The sequence below is a fragment of the Panthera leo genome, chromosome A1 (genome assembly GCF_018350215.1).
Source record: "Panthera leo isolate Ple1 chromosome A1, P.leo_Ple1_pat1.1, whole genome shotgun sequence".
Classification (NCBI taxonomy): Eukaryota; Metazoa; Chordata; class Mammalia; order Carnivora; family Felidae; genus Panthera; species Panthera leo.
The window spans coordinates 49,640,499-49,661,314 of record NC_056679.1 but is presented as its reverse complement, the minus strand read 5'-3'; the positions used below and the strand labels follow the sequence as shown (position 1 = coordinate 49,661,314).

Genomic DNA, 20,816 nt, shown 5'->3' with positions numbered 1-20,816 from the left:
CCGCGAGGGGCGGGAGGAGGAAGCGGAAGTGCTGGCGCCCGGGGACGGATCACCTGATCGGTTGGTGGTGTGAGCCCTAGCGGTTTGGTATGGAGGACTGCGGCGAGCCGCAACTGGATGCCAAGTCCAAGGTAAGTCCTGTCCTGAGAGGAGCCGGGGCAGCGGGGCTCTGGAGCTAGAGGGATCTTTCCCTAAATTGTGTTCTCTGCTTCCATTTCAGGTCACCAACCAGGTGAGTGAATGGGCGGCCCCGCCCTCTGCCGGCGTCAGCTGGGCAAGGGGCTGGCGGTCGCACCTGGCCTTCCTCAGCTGTCCCCCTAGTCCAACGCCTGTGTCTGCGAGTCTGTGACTTTCGTCCCGACACCTAGAATTGCTCTTTCCACTTTGCCCCGGACGCAGTAGCTGCTGCCATTGTAATTGAACCTGCACCACCCACTCCAGCCCAAAGCGGACAGAGCAGTTACTGTTCGTGCTGAGAGTTTATTCAAAGCCAGGTACACAGTATTGTGGCGTGTGCTATATAAAGAGAAGAAATTGTTAAAATATACAAAGGTAGAGCTGCAAACATGTTCGAAGTCTTTAAAAAAGTTATTTTGTAGCTGGAAAGTATACCTCCTTTAACCTTTCAATGTCTACCTTTTTTATGCCAGAAATAAGAATTTGAATTTTAAAATATTTTTATGCCTATTTGTTCTAAGTGTTCCTGTCCTGTTCCAGGTAATAAATTATTTTTAGGCAGGTAGCCTAATAACACATTGCCCAGAGGAACAGTACTAAAACCAGAGCATTTTAGGTCAGGAGTTTCCCAGGCCCAAACAAAATGTAAGAAAGGGATAAGATAAGAAATAAAAGGGCAGAGGGATGTCCATTGACTGCTCTCTGTCATCTGTCTCCAAATGCTATTGCTTCCGAGGATTCCTGGGAAGTAGGGACACTCAGAAAGATTAATCAACCCCCTTATCTGGCTTTGCTCTGAGTTATTGGGTTAGTGTACTTTGATTCAGTCTCTTATAAATCATTGTATCCATTCACTTAACACCAAATCATATGTTTAGTTGAGTAAGACTTGCTGAAGCTGAATTATATTGATTATAGGGCTTTAATAAATTGAACCTCTTTGGGGGGGGGGTAGTGTTTAAAACAACACAGATTTATAATGGTTCTGGAAGGTGGAAGTCTGAAATTAGTTTTGTGGGGCTCAAGTCAAGGTGTTGGCTGGGCTGTGTTCCTTGTGGGAGCTCTAGGGAAGATTTTATTTCCTTTTCTTTTCTGGTTTCTAGAGGCTGTCTGCACTCCTTGGCTTGTGGCTTTTACTTCTGTCTTGAAGGCACAGCATTCCTACCTCTGTTGCCATCACCACAACTCTTTCCTGTGACTCTGAACCTTTTGCCTCCTTATGACTATGTTGGGCCCACCTGGATAATTCAGGAAAATCTCCCAATCTCAAGATCTTTAATTTTGTCCTGTCTGTAAAGTCTGTTTTGTCATATAGGATGACATATTCACAGGTTTTGGGGATTAGAATACAGACATTGGTCAGGGGAGGGGGCTGTTTTCAGCCTACTCCTCATTCCTTTTGTGCAATCATTCGCAAGTTATATGATCGTTTACATAGAAAAAGCAAAGATAATGCACAAACATTAGAATTAGTATGAGACTTTAGCAAGATGATTCAATTATTTAATTCAGACACAGAGCTGAAAAATATATATATTTTTTTAAATTTTTTTTTTCAACGTTTTTAATTTATTTTTGGGACAGAGAGAGACAGAGCATGAACGGGGGAGGGGCAGAGAGAGAGGGAGACACAGAATCGGAAACAGGCTCCAGGCTCCGAGCCATCAGCCCAGAGCCTGACGCGGGGCTCGAACTCACGGACCGAGAGATCGTGACCTGGCTGAAGTCGGACGCTTAACCGACTGCGCCACCCAGGCGCCCCTGAAAAATATTTTTATAAGAGACATCATTTACAACGTAAATTATAAAGTACTTTGCAATATATCTAACAAAAGATGTTTAAAACCTTTATGAAGAAAATTATGATGAGTGCTAGACTGTCAGTTTCTAGTCTGGCATGTATGGAGCTCGGAATATGGAAGACGTCACTTCATCCTAACCATGAGTAAGAAGCGGAATAAACCGAAGAATGAACAAGCCTTAGATTCGTCAGAGAAGTGAGGTCACAGGACAAACTGCTGCCCCCAAATTGGAGAGACAGTGAGATGAATACAGAGAATTACAATTTACCGGAATGGAAATCGCTCTGGAAACCAGTGCCAGGGTGGGAACATCCAAACTATAATTGATAAGTTGCTAGAGGCTCAGTGTGGACAAGTTTGAGAATTAGAATATCAGGAACATCCAAACTATGATTGATAAGTTGCTAGAGGCTCAGTGTGGACAAGTCTGAGAATTAGAATCTCAGGGATCCAGTCATGGGTGGGGGGCACCCTCACACTTTTGTGAGTTTCACCTCCAGGAACTCCTAAATTGAACATTTTAATTCCTAGTTTGTGATGTGGTTCTAAATATAATGTTCGGGCAGGGGGGTAGATTATTCAAGAATATCATTGAGGGAAGAAGAATCCATTACCCAGCTCTCAGTCATTTATGTTTGTAGTATATGATTTTTAAAATGCACCAGTTATAGCTAATATTTAGGCTTGAGCTATAATACCTTTTCTTGTTCTTTAAATATTTCTCACCAATGTATGAATTAGGTTAATTGGGATCACACCTCCAGTGATAGTTGACGCACCCCCCCCCCCATACTATCTATCAGCCATCAGCATACTGTTCTCTCCATCTTTAAAATATACTCTAAAGGCATCTTCCCCTGCCACCACCTGAGTCCAAGCCTTCATCCTCTTGCCTAGACTACTACAATAGGCTCCTAATTGAGTCTCCTAGCTTTCCTTCTTAAACAACGTTTTTTTTTTTTTTTTATTTATTTTTGGGACAGAGAGAGACAGAGCATGAACGGGGGAGGGGCAGAGAGAGAGGGAGACACAGAATCGGAAACAGGCTCCAGGCTCCGAGCCGTCAGCACAGAGCCTGACGCGGGGCTCGAACTCACTGACCGCGAGATCGTGACCTGGCTGAAGTCGGACGCTTAACCGACTGCGCCACCCAGGCGCCCCTTTCCTTCTTAAACATAATGCCCTATCCAGCAATTTGGGTGAGACTTTTGCAATTTAAGTTAGACCAGGTCTTTACCCTGCTCAGTCTTTTAAGTGATTCCTGTCACACCAGAAAAAAAGTCTTATACGTTGACCATGGCCTGCAGGGCCATTCAAAAACTGATCTCTCATCTCTTGTAGCTCATGCCGCTCGAGGTACCTGGGCCCCATTGTTGTTCCCCAGTTGTGTCAGGCATGCTTCTCCCTCTGTCCAGAATGCACTCTCTTCCAGAGGTCCATGTGCTTTTTCCATTCCTTATTCTGTTCCCTTTCTAATCAAAAGCCACTCCTCAGAGAAGTCTCCCCCACGCTCTACCTAAATAACCTTCCCAGTCATTCTATCCCCTTACTCTGCATTTTTTTTTACACTTTTTATATTTATTTCTTGTTGTTAATATTTATTTGTTTATTGTCTGCCTTCCCCACTGGAAGGTAAGGTCCTGAGGTCAGGAACTTTGTTTTATTCTTTTTTATATCTCCAGTGCTTAGAAAATCATATTCTTCAGTAAATTCTTATTGAATGTTAGAGCATAGAGACATAGTAACTTATCCAAAGCTACATTGTTAGAAGGTAGCAGAGCTGAGATTCAAATTCAGGTCTGTCTGACTTTGGAATCTGAGTTTGTTAAATTTAACAAGTCATAGTGCTACATATGACCCAGCACCAGAGGTCTCAGATTATCCATTTTTACACATTTTGATAGTGTTTCGAAGTAGTTCATGATTTTCCTTTAGATGTCTAATTAGAACTCTTCCTCACAGATGAATGATTAGTCCTACTGCTGCCACATGTTATCGCTTTCCTTCTTACCAGTTATATGGTACAAATCAATGTAAGATGTTTTATTGACACATAATATCTTGTGTTACTTTCCCTCTTCCCATATATGAGACATAGTGACTTAAACTATTGTGCATTTTATAAAGCGGTTCATAAATGTATGACTGTTTTTGTTCTTTTGTGTATTGTGTTGGGTGTATGAACTGCCCTTAAGAAGTTTACAGTCTAGTGGATGTAGAGGTGGGAGACAAATCCACAAATGACTCCTGTACAAGGTAGATTGTTCTAAATGGTCGAGTGTAAGAAATGACAGGAATATTCATAGAAAGGTTGAGTAAACCCAGGGAAGACTTCATGGAGCAGGTAGACTTTGAGAGGAGTTTGAAGTAGATATTTGAGAATTCTGTTGCAAGAAGGATGAGCAGTATGAGCATAAGTGTAAAGACTGAATGAGAATCTAAAGAAGGGAGGCAGTCCCTTTTGGATATGGGTGGGAAAACTGGGATTGCTTCGGGCAACGACGCAAGTGCCCGGTTGGTAACTAACTCGTGAGACAGTAGACTTTACAAGTTTTGACTTGTGTTATTAGATTTGGTTCATCTATAAACAGTATTTGGAGACTCTAATCTGGATTAGAGCCAACAAAGACTGTAGGCGAGAAACTAATTAGGAGGCTATGGTAAAATTTAAGGCAAGATTAAAAAAAACAAAAACAACTTTGTGTAGCTCTATAGCAGTGAGACTCGGAAGAAGGGAATAAATGTTGGCATTCTCTGAAATAAAATTTGAATACCTATCAATTCTTACTTTTTTTGAGTAAGAGAGAGAAAAATCAGTTTACCACCATTTCAAACCCGTGACACTAGGGGAATGGCATTCATCAGTAGACATGACATGAGGATGAAAAACACTTTTGAGGGAAGATGATGTGTACCTGGTGTTGGAGGGCATATGTACTATGAATTTATTAGTAGTGAACGTGCTTAATGGCAAAGGCTTTGTTCTTCTGTATTATTTTTATTGGAGGTATTAGCATCTCTCAGAGGTAAATAACAGGTTTCACTAACCAAATATGAAATATCTTTTAGCTGTTTTTGTCAAAATATCTAGAAACTAATATATTTCAGATTTATATGATTATGAGAATTTTTTTTCAAATTTTTATTTAAATTCTAGTTAGTTAACATGAAGTGCAATATTGGCTTCAGGAGTAGAAGTCAGTGATTTATCACTTGCATACAATATCCAGTGCTCATCACAACAGGTGTCCTCCTAATACCCATCACCTATCTAGTCCACCCCACCTCCACCTCCCTCCATCAACTCTCAGTTTGTTCTCTATCTTTAAGAGTCTCTTATGGTTTGTTTCCCACTCTCTTTTCTCCCCCCTCCTATATGTTCATCTGTTTTGTTTCTTTAATTCCACATATGAGTGAAATCACATGCTATTTGTCTTTCTCTGACTTATTTCACTTAGCATAATACACTCTGTCTGCATCCACTTTGTGGCAAATGGCAAGATTTCCTTCTTTTTGATGGCTGAGTAATACTCCATTATACATATATACCACAACTTCTTTATTCATTTATTAGTCATTGGACATTTGGACTCTGCATAGTTTGGCTATTGTTGGTAGTGCTGCTGTAAACATCAGGGTGCATGTACCCCTTTGAATCTTTATTTTTGTATCCTTTGGGTAAATATCCAGTAGTGCAGCTGCTGGATTGTAGGGTAGTTCTATTTTTAACTTTTTGAGGACCCTCCATACTGTTTTCCAGAGTGGCTGCACCAGTTTGCATTCCTATCAACAGTGCAAAAGGGTTCCCTTTTCTACACTTCCTTACCAACACCTGTTGTTTATTGTGTTGTTAATTTTAGCCATTCTGACAGGTGTGAGGTGGAATCTCCTCGTGGTTTTGATTTGTTATTTCCCTGATGGTGAGTGAGCATCTTTTCATGTGTCTGTTAGCCATCTGGATGTCTTTGGAAAAATGCCTGTTCATGTCTTCTGCCCATGAGAATGAATTTTCGATGTCATTAACGAATAAATGTTAAGTTTATTGACAAAGTTATTCTCAGCTGATTATGTTTACACTGCTTTAGTTATCATTGCTGTGTAACAAACTACCAAAAACTCAGTGACTTGAAACAACAGTTTAATGATCTTCCAAGACTCTGGGGGTTACCTGGACTTAGCTAGCTTCTACTCCCCGTCATTTAGGAGTGTGATTGAGCCAGAAACGAAGGGGCTCACTTACATGGCTAGTGATAACTTCGGCTAAGAGCTCAGCCAGAGCTAATAATTGGAGTGACTTGATTCTTCCTACATGGCTGCTCAAATTAGGGTAGCTGGGTTCCAAGAGGGAGAGTCCCAAGAGTCAGCCTTCCATGAAGAAGGAGGCAGACACTTTCAGTTCTCCTAAGGTCTAGGCTCAAAGATTCCAGAAAGCCTCTTCTGTCATATTCTGTTGCTTAAAGCAATCACAGGGACAGCTCAGATGGCTGCAGGGGGAGAATAAGCTCCACTTAATATGAGGAGTGACATGTATGTACAGGGAGGGGTGACACTAATTGTTGGAAGCCATCTTTAGAGACCAGTTACCACATGCCTGAGCAGTTCCAAACATATTGGTTCAACAAATACTTATTTGAACATTCGCTTTGTACCACATACTGTTCTAGTAGATTCAGTAGTAAACAAGATGGATAATGTTCTTTCTCTTAGGAAGTTTGCATTTTTTGGGGAGACAGGTGATAAATAAGGAAACGTGATAATTTCAGATAATGATGAGTGCTACTGAGAACATTAAAAAGAGTATGGGTGAAGGTGCCTGTAAACAAGATGAGGAAGGGGGAGCCTGGGTGGCTTAGTCAGTTAAGCGTCAGACTCTTGATTTCAGCTCATGTCATGACCTCCCAGTTTGTGAGAACCAGCCCCAGCCCCAGTTCAGGTTCAGGCTATGCACTGTCACTGCAACCAAATCCCCGCTTGGGATTCTCGCTCTTCTCTCTCTGTCCCTCCCCCGCTTGTGTGTATGTCCTCTCTCTCTCTCTCTAAATAAACAAATAAACTTAAAAAAAATCCTTTAAGAAAATGAGGAAGACTAATGACTTGGAAAATGTATACTTGGACTAGAGTAATATGAATTCTTAAGTAGAAATTTGCTAATAACTCCTGCCTTGATCACTTTACACATGTAAACACAGGGTGTGGCATAGCGCTGTCCAATAGAACTTCTATGATGGCAGAAATGTTCTATGTTGGTTGGCACTGTCCAGTATGGGAGCAGTAGCCATATGTGGCCGTGGAGCACTTGCTATGTGGCTAGCACAACTGAGGAACTGAAAACAGTTTTTATTTTATTAATTTAAATAGTCACATTTGGGTAATGCCTGCTGTATTGGACAGCTCAGGTTTAGCATTTAGAAGATGATAAATGTTCTCATGCCACCCTAGACCAATTTACTTTCTTGACCTACTACAACTTAATTTAATTCCAGATAGTAATCATGTTGCAGCTAGGCATAATGAAAACTGGATAGAATATGGCATCAGACAAATTAGGGTTGGAATAACAGCTATATTAGTTTGAGATCATTGGATGAGTTGTTTGACCAGTCTTTTCCTTTCAATACTTTTGAGAGAGATTAATGTGTGCAGAATACTTAGCATTCCTTCCTTTGGCAAACTTTCACTTAAAAAAGGAGAGGCCATAGAAGTGTGTATTTTATGACTCTGTAAAAATTACATATGAGGACTAGAAATGGGGATACAGGAATAAGAAAATAGTTTCTAGGATGGAGTTGTACATGATTGTTTTTCTAGTATTTTATGTCGTATTTTGACAAAATAAAAATTAAATTTAAACCGAAGTGGTCTTTATCGATATTTTTTCTTTATGGACAATTTTTATATGATGTTTTGTGTAAGTAATTGCAGCTACCATATCAATTTTAAGTGTGACTGACTACAGCTAATGTCTTTGTTTATCTTTCACTATCTATGTTTGTTTTGTGATTTTTTTTCTTTGTATTCATTTTACTTTGGGATGTTCTCATATTTTTTTCACTACTCATGTACTAGTTTGTACATTTTCATTTTTAATTCACGTTCGTAATTCTACAAGAGTTTTTGGGCTATATTACTTCATTCTTAATATTCTCTCTAATGGAAGCATGTTCTGTTCTGATTTTTCTCTTTTGTTCTTTTCTTATTAAAATCCTTGATACAGTTAATTCCTATTTAAGGCTAAACCACATTTATTAGAAGGTTTGCTTTAAAAATTTTTTTTTTGTTTACATTTATTCATTTTTGAGACAGAGAGAGAGAGAGACAGACAGACAGACAGAGCATGAGCAGGGGAGGGGCAGGGAGAGAGGGAAACACAGAATCTAAAGCAGGCTCCAGGCTGCTGTCAGCACAGAGCCCGACACAGGGCCCAAACTCATGAATTGTGAGATCATGACCTGAGCCGAAGTTGGATGCTTAACCAACTGAGCCACCCAGGTGCCCCTATAATTTGCTTTTAACTTGCACTTAAATGTTCAGGTTATGATTTGAAAAATTCTCATCTCATAAACCTAACCCCAGCTTTTTTTTATTTAGGAATACTCATTTTGCACAGTAAGTTCTTCATATTTCCTCACCTGCCTGTTTCACCGTTGCAATGATCAGTGGATTCCAACATTGTATTCCTTAATTGCTTTTCGGTTTGAAATGGTCTAAATAATCCATAGTTTTATTTCAGACGAAGTCAAATAGGTAATGATTTTCTGTACCATTTTCCTGTATACAGGAAAGCAACAAGGAATTGTACAGGCCGAATAAGTTTAAGAATGGGTATCACCATTGATCTAATATAAAAACTCTATGTCTAATCATGAACTCAAATTCTGTTTCTGGATTTTTAGCCACTTACTGAACATTGCTATTTAAATATCCTCTATCACCACTTGATAATACCTTTGGACTGGAAATATAGAGTCCTAATTGATACATGATATCAGAATTCTCATCATCCGCACTCGGATTTTCATAGTTGTCTTGGATCTCTCCCATAATTATGAGGAAAATAATCAAGGCCTACTGATTCATTCTTTAAGGATCAGCTTAACCCTACCTTTACCACCTCAGTTCAGGCACTTAAAATAATCAGGCACCTGGATTATTGTATTCTGCTGCCACCAGATGAATGTTTTTTAATCAATACTTTCATATCATTCCCTTTACTGAAAAGTTTCAGTGAGTCCCCACTGCATACAGGAAACATTTAAATGACTTAATATGATATATTTCCCATGAGATCAAGTATACGAGAATACTTTAAAAACCTCTGAAAACTCAGAATTCAAAAAGATTTATTGGCTTCTTGACTTCTTTTGTCAGCTTTATATTCCATACTTCCTTATAGGAGCCTTCCCCTTTAAGGCACGTAAATGCTTTATCTCTCTCTCTCTTTTTTTTTTTTAATTTTTATTTATTTTTGAGAGAAAGAGGCAGAGCACGAGAGAGGAAGGGGCAGAGAGGGAGAAATAGAACTTGAAGCAGGCTCTGGGCTCCGAGCTGTCAGCACAGAGCCTGATGTGGGGCTCGAACTCACGAACTGTGAGATCATGACCTGAGCCGAAGTTAGACGCTTAACCGACTGAGCCACCCAGGCGCCCCAATGCTCTATCTCTTATACCAGATACTGACTATCTCCATCTCTAGTTGGTTCAGCTAAATATTATTAAACATTTATTTTTTTGTTACATGTATATTTATGGAATATATAAAGAAAACACATTTTCCTCTCATATTCAGTTGTATTTAATCTTCAAAACTGAGCTGAAAGCTTATGCCCTCTGTAAAGCATTCCCTTGGTCACTGTATTGTACAATAAAATTTTCCTTTCAACCAGAAATGTGGAACTCACTGATTTATATTCACTTCCCACACCTGATACCTACAAGATAGCATAGGCAAAAAAAGTGCATTATCGTGGACAGCTTAATGAATAATTTTAAAGTGAACACCTTTGTAACCACAATCAAATTCAAGAAATGGAGCATTACCAGTATCCCAGAAGCCCACCACATGCCCTTCCCCAATCAAACCCCTCCCTTCCCTCCTCCCTAGAGGTAATGACGATCCTTTTGTGATAATCATGTTCTGACCTTTATGTATAGTTTTCCCACCTGTGTATGCAACCTTAATATTATACTTCCTATTTCTCAAGTTTAAGTGAATGGAATCACATAACTTTTGACTTTGTTTCTTTCAACATTTTTGGTGTTAAGTGTATCTGAAGTTCATTGCTGTATATACTTCATTTATCCATCTTACTACTGATGAATATTTGGGTGGTTTCAGTTTAGGGCTATTAGGGATATAGTTGCTCAGAACATACATGTATTCTGTGTACATATGCACAAGTTTTTCTAGGATATATCTCTAGTAATTGAATTGCTGGATCAGAGGTATACGTAACTTTGGTTTTACTAGATAAAACCAATACTCCAAAACAATTAGCCCAATTTAGACTTCCATCGATAGCATGTGACACATACTTCATTGCCAGTACTTGGAATTGGCAGATTAAAGATTTTGCCATTTTGGTAGGTGTGTGGTGGTATCTTATTGTGGTTCAAATTTGCATTTCTGTTTCCTAATGAAGGTGAGTACCTTTCCATGAGTTTATTAACCATTTGTAGTTCTTCTGTTATCTTCTCCTTTATTTTTACATAGAAAACTTTTATTTAAAATGGAATTACACAGTCTTTTTACCTATTAAAGATGTTAACCTTCTATAGCACTAGCCTGGCTTTATTATAGTAGCAGAGTAGCCCAAAGCGCATCTGAGACGGGAGAGAATTTTGGTCTCCACCAATCCCTCCTTTAATTTTAACTTTAAATTTTTAAAAGTTCAGTTTATTTAAACTAATAAAAAAGTTCACCCATTTCTCCCACTCCCTCAACCCCCTCTTGCAACCACCAGCCTGCTCTGTTTTATGTGCTTAGTTTTCTTTTCTAGATTCCACATGTAAGACATCATATGGTATTTGTCTTTTTCTGTCTTTTTCACTTAGCATAATGTTCTCAAGGTCTAGCTATGTTGTTGCATATTCTTTTTTATGGCTGAATAATATTCCGTTGTTTGTACATACTACATTTTCCTTATCCATTCATCCAGTGATGGACACTTAGGTTGTTTCCATATCTTGGTTAGTGTAACAATGCTATAATGAACATGGGAATGCAGATATCTTTTTGAATTAGTGTTTTCATTTTCTTCAGATAACTACCCAGAAGTGGGAATGCTAGATCATTTGGTAGTTATATTTTTAATTTTTTGAGGAAGCTTCATACTGTTTTTCATAGTGGCTGCACCAATCTATATTCCTACCAACAGTGCATGAGGGTTCCCTTTTCTCTACATTCTCATAAACGCTTATTTCTTGTGTTTTTTTTTTTTATAATAGCATTTCTGACAGGTGTGGGTGATATTATGATTTTGACACATATTTCCCTGATGATTAATGATGTTGAGCATCTTTTCATGTACCTATTGGCGATTTAGGTGTCTTTTTTTGGGGACAATGTCTATTTAGTGTTCTCATTTTTTTTTTTTTTTAAGTTTATTTAATGAGAGAGAGAGAGGAATGAGCAGGCAAGGGGCAGAGAGAGATGGAGAGAGAGAATTCTGAGCAGGCTGTACACTGACAGCAGAGCCCGACATGGGGCTCAAATCTATAAACTGAGATCATGACTTGAGCCAAAACCAAGAGTCGGTCATTCAATTGACTGAGCCACTCAGGCACCCCCGCTTCTGCTCATTTTTAAGTCCGATTTTTGTTTGTTTGTTTGTATGGAGTTGTATGAGTTCTTTACATTTTTTGGATATTAACCCCTTGTCATTTATGATTTGCAGTTACATTCTCCCATTCAGTAGGTTGCCTTTTTGGTAAGGTTTGTTTGCTAGTTTATTTATTTATTGAGAGAGAGAGAGTGGGAGAGGGGCAGATAGAGAAATCCCAAGCAGGCTCGGCACTGTCAGTGGGGAGCCCAATGCAGGGCTTGAACCGAGGAACCATGAGATCATAACCTGACCTGATGTCCAGCACTCAAGTGACTGAGCCACCCAGGCACCCCACCTTTTCATTTTGCCGGTGGTTTCCTTTGCTGTGCGGAAGCTTTTTAATTTAATGTAGTCCCACTTGTATACTTTTGCTTTTGTTGCTTTTGCTTTTGGTGTCAAACTCAAAAAATCATCGCCAAGACTTCTGTGTCAGGGAGCTTACTGCCTACATTTTCTTCTAGGAATTTTATGGTTTCAGGTCTTACTTTCAAGTCGTTAACCATTTTGAGTAAATTTTTATGTATGGTATAAGATAGTGGTCAAGTTTCCTTCTTTTGCATGTGGCTGTTCAGTTTTCCCAGTATTATTTATTGAAGATACTGTCCTTTCACTGCTGTATATTCTTGCCTCCTTTGTCATGAGCTAATTAACCTTATATGCATGGGTTTATTTCTGTGAGCTCTCGATTATGTTGCATTTGACCTGTGTGTCTTTTTTCATGCCAATACCGTACTTTTAAAACTACTATACCTTTGTAATACAGTTTGAAACCAGAAAGCGTGATGCCTCCAGCTTTGTTCTTTCTAAAATTGCTTTGGCTCTTTGGGGTCTTCTGTGCTTTCATACTTATTTTAGGAGTTTTTTCTATTTCTGTGAAAATTATCATTGGGATTTTGATAGGGATTGCATTGAATCTGTAGATTGCTTTGGGTAGTAAGGACAACATCAATTCTTCCAATCCATGAGCACAGGCTATCTTTCCATTTATTTGTGTCTTCAATTTCTTTCATTAATGTCTTGTAGTTTTCAGTGTGTAGGTCTTTCACCTCCTTGGTTAAATTTATTCCTAGGTATTTTATTCTTTTTGATGCAATCATAAATGGTATTATTTTCTTTTTTTTTTTTTTAATTTTTTTTTTTCAACGTTTTTTATTTATTATTTTTGGGACAGAGAGAGACAGAGCATGAACGGGGGAGGGGCAGAGAGAGAGGGAGACACAGAATCGGAAACAGGCTCCAGGCTCCGAGCCATCAGCCCAGAGCCTGACGCGGGGCTCGAACTCACGGACCGCGAGATCGTGACCTGGCTGAAGTCGGACGCTTAACCGACTGCGCCACCCAGGCGCCCCTGGTATTATTTTCTAATGAGCTATCTGAAAGAGAAATTGAGAAAACATTTCTCTTTCAGATAGTTCATTATTAGTGCATAAAAATGCAACAGATTTTTATGTATTCCTTTTGTACCCTACAACTTTATTGAATTTATTAGTTCTACCAGTTTTTTTTTAATTTTTATTTTTTATTTATTCTTTCTTAATGAAATCCTTAAGGTTTCCTTTGTATGTCATCTGCAAATAGTGACAGTTTTACTTTCCCTCCAGTTTGGATGCCTTTTACTTGTTTTTCTTGCCTAATTGCTCTGACTAGGACTTCTAATTCTATGTTGAATAAAATTGGTGAGGGTGGACATCATCATCATGTTCCTGATCTGAAAGGAAAAGCTTTTAGCTTTTCATTATTGAGTATCATGTTAGTTGTAAGCTTGTCATATATTTGTCATATATATATATACATATATACACACACACACACATACATACACATATATGTACATATATGTATACATATGTGTATGTGTGTGTGTGTGTGTGTATATATACATATACACACACACACACATATACATATATATAGCCTTTATTATGTTAAGGTATATTCCCTCTATAGCTGCTTTGTTGAGAGGTTTTTTTTTTATGTATGGATATTGAAGTTTGTCAGATACTTTTTTCTGCTTCTATTGAGATGATTATATATGATTTTTATCTTTTATCTTTTTATTTTTTATTTTATTTATTTATTTATTATTTTTTTTAAATGTGTATCACATTGACTGATTTACAGATGTTGAACCAACCTTGCATCCCTGGAATAACTGATTTGATCATGGTATATGGTCCTATTAATATACTGTTGAATTCAGTTTGCTAATATTTTTTTGAGAATTTTGCATTTATGTTCATCAGGAATATTGGCCTGTAATTTTCTGTTCTTGTGGCATACCTGTCTCCTTTTAGTATCAGGGTAATGTTGGCTTCATAAGTTTGTTTGGAAAAGTTCTCCCTGGTTTTTTGTTTTGTTTTGCTTGTTTTGTGGCAGAGTTTGAGAAGGATTCATATTAATTCTTGTTTTAATGTTTGGTAGAATTCATCAGTGAAGCCATCTGGTCTCTGACTTCTGTTTGTTGGGAAGTCTTTGATTACTGATTCACTCTCCTTGCTAGTAGTTGGTCTGTTCATATTTCCTAATTCATCATGATTCATGCTTGGTGGTTTGTATGTTGCTAGGAATTTTTCCATTTCTTCTAGGTTGTTCAATTTGTTGGTATGTAAGTGTTTACAGTGGTATCTTATGATCCTATGTATTTCTGTGGAATCACTTATAACATCTCCTCTTTCATTTTGGATTTTATTTTCCTCTTTTTTTCTTGGTAAGTCTAGCTAAAGCCTTAATTTTTTTTTTAATCTTTAAGTTAAAATGCTCAATTTTGTCTTTTGCAGAACCAGTTTTTAGTTTTCTTCATATTTTCTATTGTCTTTTTAGTCTCTATTTCATTTATTTCTACTCTAATCTTTGTTATATCCTTTCTTCTGCTGACTTTGGGCATCTGTTCCTTTTCTGTTTTCTTGAGGTGTAAAGTTAGCTTATTTATTTGAGATTTTTCTTGTTTCTTGATGTAGGCATTTATCACCATGAACTTCTATTTTAGAACTGCTTTTGCTGCATCCCACACAATTTGGCATGCTACATTTGCATTTTGCTTTGTCTCAAGGTATTTTTTAGATTTCTCTTTTCATTTCTTCTTTGACCCGTCGATTATTTAGTAGCATGTTGTTATGTCTCCACATATTTGTGGATATTCTAGATTTTTTCTTGTAATTGATGTCTAGTTTCATACCATTGTGGTTGAAAGAGATGCCTTAGAGGATTTCGATCCTAGCAAATGTTCCATGTGCACTTGAGAAGAATGTGTATTCTGTTGCCTTTGGATGGAATGTTCTGTAAATAACTGTTAAGTCCATTTGGGCTAACATGTTATTTAAAGCTGATGTTTCTTTATTGATTTTCCATCTGGATGTTCTATCCATTGATATAAGAAGGGTATTAAAGTCTCCTACTATCATATTGCTGTCTATTTCTCCTTCTAGGTCTGTTAATATTTGCGTTGTATATCTAGTATTCCTATGTTGGATGCATAAATATTTACACGTTATATCTTCTTGTTGGATTGACTGCTTTATCAGTATGTAACTTCCTTTTTGTTTCTTATTACAGTCTTTGTTTTAAAGTCTATTTGTCTGGTATTAAGCATAGCTACCTCAGCTTTCTTTGGTTTCTATCTGCATGGAATATCTTTTTCCATCCTTCATTTTCAGTCTGTTTGCCTTCTTACCTCTGGAGCATGTCTCGTCTAGGCGGTATATAGATAAGTCTTGTTTATAAAAGATCCCAAATTTTATAAAAAGAGATTTATTAACAAGGAAAGCTTTTTGTCCTATCAGCATTAATTTGACAGCAAAAAGTATCATTCAAGGGTTACCTGGGTGGCTTAGTTGGTTAAGCATCCAACTCTTGATTTCGGCACAGGTCATGATCTCACAGTCATGAGACTGAGCCCCACATCAGGTTCTGTGCTGTGCGTGGAGCCTGCTGAAGAGTCTCTGTTTGCCTCTTCCTTTGCCCCTCCCCCCGCCGACACAAGTGCTTGTTCATGTGCACATGCATACTTGCCTTCTCTCTCTCTCAAAAAAAGTAGTCAACAAGTATTTTTTGTGAGTGCCTGCTGTGTACCATTTACTTGTCTAAGCTTTGAAAACACGAAACAGAATTCCTCTACTCACAGTCTGCTGTTTTAGAGTCAGTTTTAAGAGCTGCATTTGTCCAATCTTGTTTTATGCCACAGCAACACTGAGCAGTCACTGATAGAAAATAGATTCAAAGTAAAGACAGCTAGTAGTCAATAAGCAGTAATCTTTGGAGTCAAACAGACTTTGGTTTCAGTTCTGATCACAGAAATGTGTGACCTTGCACACGTTATCTAAGCTCTCTGAAATTCAGCTTTGTCATCTGCAAAATAGAAATAATAGCCTATGATGTTATGATGATTCAGTGAGGCATTGAATACATGTAAACTACATAGCACCTCACCTGACAAGTGTTCATCATCCTCAGTGATGAAATCTAAAACCACCTTATCACCCAGTGTTTATGTCAGTGTAAGGCTTTAGGCTGAGGATCCTCGTGAAGAAGGAAACTGGAATGATTCCCATGTGAGTCTCAGTCACATAAGGAGATGGTATTTAACTCACCTTCCACTTCAGGACTTTTGGGTTGTGGGATGGGAGAAAGCATATGTGGAACAGGAAAGTGTGGTAAGAGAGGCCACAAGGCATTGGGAGTCCCCTTAACCGCCAGAGCAAAATGAAAGGAAACCTAGGAATACCACATCTTCCTTCTACCTCCATTTTATACCTGGTGAAGATTTGTGTGTGTGTGTGCGTGTGTGTGTTTACTGTTGTAATTATGACAGTATTGTTTTCCAGCTCTTTATATCCCTTATTGCCTCTCTCCATTTTCATTTGATTATTGTTCCCATAACAGTATTAAATGAAGATATTTTCTTTTACTCTGACCAGCATTGAAACTAAAAGTTCAACGTGAGAGCAGTAAAACTGAATAAATATCTGCATTCATGGCATTGTTATTACCACTGTATTGTTCTGTAATGTTTCATTACAGCTTGTAGATTTTCAGTGGAAACTGGGGATGGCAGTGAGCTCAGACAGTTGCAGATCTCTCAAGTATCCTTACGTTGCAGTGTTGCTGAAGGTGATGGATCATTCAGGCCAAGTGAAGAACAAGTCCTTTGAAATGACAATTCCACAGTTTCAGGTTTGTGATTTCACTCATTCAATTGTAGTTCCTGATTCTGTAATTGCTACTTAAACATGCAATCTTTCTTGAGGGAAAATTTTAATTGTTTGTATTTACAGTTGTTTTGATGTGTATTTATTAGTACACACAAAAGATCTAAATTTTTTTTCTTTGGGAACTTGATAAATTTCAGTACTTTCAATATAATGCTGAATTTGTGTACCGTCACATTTGATCACTTTCACAGTGCTCCTCTGTGAATATATTTAGGACGTTTTCGTCTTCTCTGGTAGGATACTTACTTTGCATTTAACTGTTTTATTCTTATTCTTTTTAGGCTTTATTTCAAGAATGATAAGCTAAATGAATCTTAACTTTGAAATAGGCTTCATGCTTGCTTGGGATTCTCTTTCTTCCTCTCTCTCTCTGCCCCTTCCCCACTTGCACTCTCTCTCTTCCTCTCTCAAAATAAATAAATAAACTTAAAAAAAAAAAAGGAAATAGTGACATCCAACTTCTTTCCATAATGAGTTTACATATAAATTAAAATGAAATATATATACTCTTAAGTAGTAAAATAGAGAATTAAGACCAAATAAGAAGGAAAATGAAAATATGTAAGTCATTAGAGAGTATCCTAATTGATGAGGTTAAGTTTCAAATTTGCCTCCTAGCTTCCTGGTGGGTAGAGGAGAAGAAAGGAAAAGAGAATTTGCTTGCTCCCTCTCTTATTAGAGATTTGGGAGATGGAAAAAAAGATGACTTTTATAGGAGGACAACCATGTCAGCTTAATTTTTAATTTTTTTTTAATGTTAATTTATTTTTGAGAGAGACAGAGACAGAATGTGAGTGGGTTAGGGGCAGAGAGAGAGGGAGACACAGAATCCGAAGCAGGCTCCAGGCTCCGAGCTGTCAGCACAGAGCCTGACACGGGGCTCGAACTCACGAGTGGTGAGATCGTGACCTGAGCCGAAGTTGGACGCTCAACCAACTGAGCCACCCAGGCGCCCCACCATCTTAATTTTTAAATGAAAGGGAAATACGCTTCTACCATTTAAACCATTGTCATTGTTGGGTTTCTCTTATTGTAACTAAACCCGTATCTTTTTTTTTTTTTTTTAACGTTTATTTATTTTTGAGACAGAGACAAAGCATGAACGGGGGAGGGTCAGAGAGAGAGGGAGACACAGAATCTGAAACAGGCTCCAGGCTCTGAGCTGTCAGCACAGAGCCCGAAGTGGGGCTCGAACTCACGGACCGCGAGACCATGACCTGAGCCAAAGTCGGCCGCTTAACCGACTGAGCCACCCAGGCACCCCACTAAACCCATATCTTAAACAAGGCAGCTCCTATCATTCTGAAATACATTCTTTCACTAAATTTAAAGTGGTTTGAAGCCTGGAAACCAAACTGTCATTTTTTTAAAAGATTCTATTTTTAAATAATTTCTACACCCAACATGGGGCTCAGACTCATAACCCCGAGATCAGGAGTTGTATATTGTACTGACTGAGGCAGCCAGGTGCCCCCCAAACTCATTTTTGTTTTTATCTTCATTGCCTAGTACAATGTTGGGTATTTAATAATGCTTTCTGGTATAATCTCAAAAGAATTTTGTTTTGTGCTTTATTTTATTTTTATTATTTGTTATTATTTTTTAGAGAGAGAGAGAGAGAGAGAGCATGAGCAGTGGAGGGAGAGAGAGAGAATTGTAAACAGGCTCCATACCCAGCATGGAGCCCAATGGGGGGCTCAATCTTATGACCCTAAGATCATGAACTGAGCTGAAAATCAAGAGTCTGACGCTTAACTGACTGAGCCTTTCAGGTGCTCCTCTGAAAAGTTTAATCATGAGCTAATTATCCAACCCTACAATAGTAATTTTGCTTGCAATTTGCAAATTGCATTTGTTTGTTTTGTATAACTTTCCAATAATAATTGTGATATAGACATTAACATACAAACTTAATATGTCCTATAGCCTCTAGTGGTCAGATATAAGTAAAAGAACTACTTAACCTATCCTCTAAAAGCAAAGTTAATATTTTCCTTTTTTCTCTGCAGAATTTCTACAGACAGTTCAAGGAAATTGCTGCAGTTATTGAAACTGTGTGAAAACTGATTACTTGGTTGATAAGCTGTGGCCATCATTCTAAAATCATGGACTTCACTTTCTGTAACAAACTGTATATGGATCCAATGATATTTATTGACTGAAAATTGTACTTTTGTTTTTCTATTTTTTAATAATAAAAAATCACACAAACAAGAATTAGATAGTGGTGGTCAATGCAAAACTTCGTGAATATACTAAAAGCTATTCAATTGAACACTTTAAAGGGTGAACTCTGTTTTGTAAACTATATCTCAATAAAAAATCAGAGTTTAATGATTGATTTTGAAGGCAACACAAGTTTATGTATTAGACCAATAGTTTTGTTATTTTTTTATTTATTTTTTTAATTTTTTTTTTTGATATTTTTTTATTTTTGAGACAGAGAGAGACAGAACATGAACGGAGGAGGGTCAGAGAGAGGGAGACACAGAATCTGAAGCAGACACCAGGCTCCGAGCTGTCAGCACAGAGCCCGATGCGGGGCTCGAACTCATGGACTGTGAGATCATGACCTAAGCTGAAGTCGGACACTTAACTGACTGAGCCACCCAGGCGCCCTTAGACCAAGAGTTTTAAATTTTGTTAATAATGCTACCCATTATATAAACAAAATCTTTTATGGAGTCCTATATATAAAATATATATAAATTTTTTAAAAGGTAGTATTTGATTATTATAACATTTCAAATTCAGTTTTTCAGTATTCACTTATAATAACAGCAATCGGTGAGAATAGTGAGCCTGCTCCTTCTCAAGCATTTAGATCAGGTTAGGAATGACCATTGCTGCCTTAAAACAGTCGTTTGTTATTAACATTTATAGGAAGTTCAAGTACATGCTCAGAGATAGAAAAATAAGTTTTATTTTGAGCTCTCTATATAACTGAGTTAACCTGGTAGCACAAATTACTGTGTTAGATGATTTCTGTTGAATTTAGATTTATAAAGCAGTTGTGAAAATATTTCATAAAGCCAAAGCAATTAGCACTATATGGCATTGCTTAGGAATAAACAACTACACCACTAGAATATACTAGGTGGCCTAGAAATCGATCAAGGCATTTGGGACATGGATGGTATTTCAGTTGGATGGGAACATGTTATTTATTTAATAAATTATACTAGCTGTCACAATGTAGACAAAAGTAAGTTCCAGATAGATTAAATGACTTTATAAAATTTAGAAGTTTTACAAAATATTTATGTTAACTAAGGTAAACAACTCCACAACTATAATGTACAACATAGATACATTTAAAATATAAGAAGTAAAAAATTATATGTGGAAAAAAGGTCATTAAAGACAAAAGACATGCTGGGTTGATGTAGAAGTTACTTCTTGGTCGAGAAAAGAAATTACTTTAAATATTTCAAGTAGGAAGAGATTTTATATAAGAAATGATCTGCTCCCTAAACTGTCAGACTAAGGAAACAAGTCAGTAGAAGTTCCTCCTGGCTTCTAGAAATCCAGTGGTGCAGGAATTTCAGGCCAAACCGTTGCCAATAAACTGCACAATGCGGAACATTACTTGGAAGCCGGTGCATGTGCCATTTCTGCTGTCCACGTGTGCAATGAAATAAAAGCTGCTTGCTTTCTTTGTCCTTCCTAATGTCACAGCAGGAATGCCTCTCATTGGTGGAAGGTAAACCAGGACCCTGTTGACATAAGAATCTAGTCAATTCAGTTTCTAGTCTTTTAGCACTTCAAGAGGGGAGATTTAGAACAGGAAGAATGGTGCTGAGCATTTTT

General features: G+C 37.8%; 1 protein-coding gene across 1 annotated transcript; it reads left to right on the top strand.

Moving 5' to 3' along the window:
- The first annotated feature begins 28 nt into the window (after positions 1-28).
- Positions 29-19,320, top strand: COMMD6 (COMM domain containing 6). The gene is made up of 4 exons (XM_042927965.1): positions 29-131; positions 221-232; positions 16,816-16,968; positions 19,016-19,320. Exons 1-4 carry the CDS (start codon positions 90-92, stop codon positions 19,064-19,066), a joined length of 258 nt encoding a protein of 85 aa, XP_042783899.1. The 5' UTR covers positions 29-89; the 3' UTR covers positions 19,067-19,320.
- Positions 19,321-20,816: the final 1,496 nt, after the last annotated feature.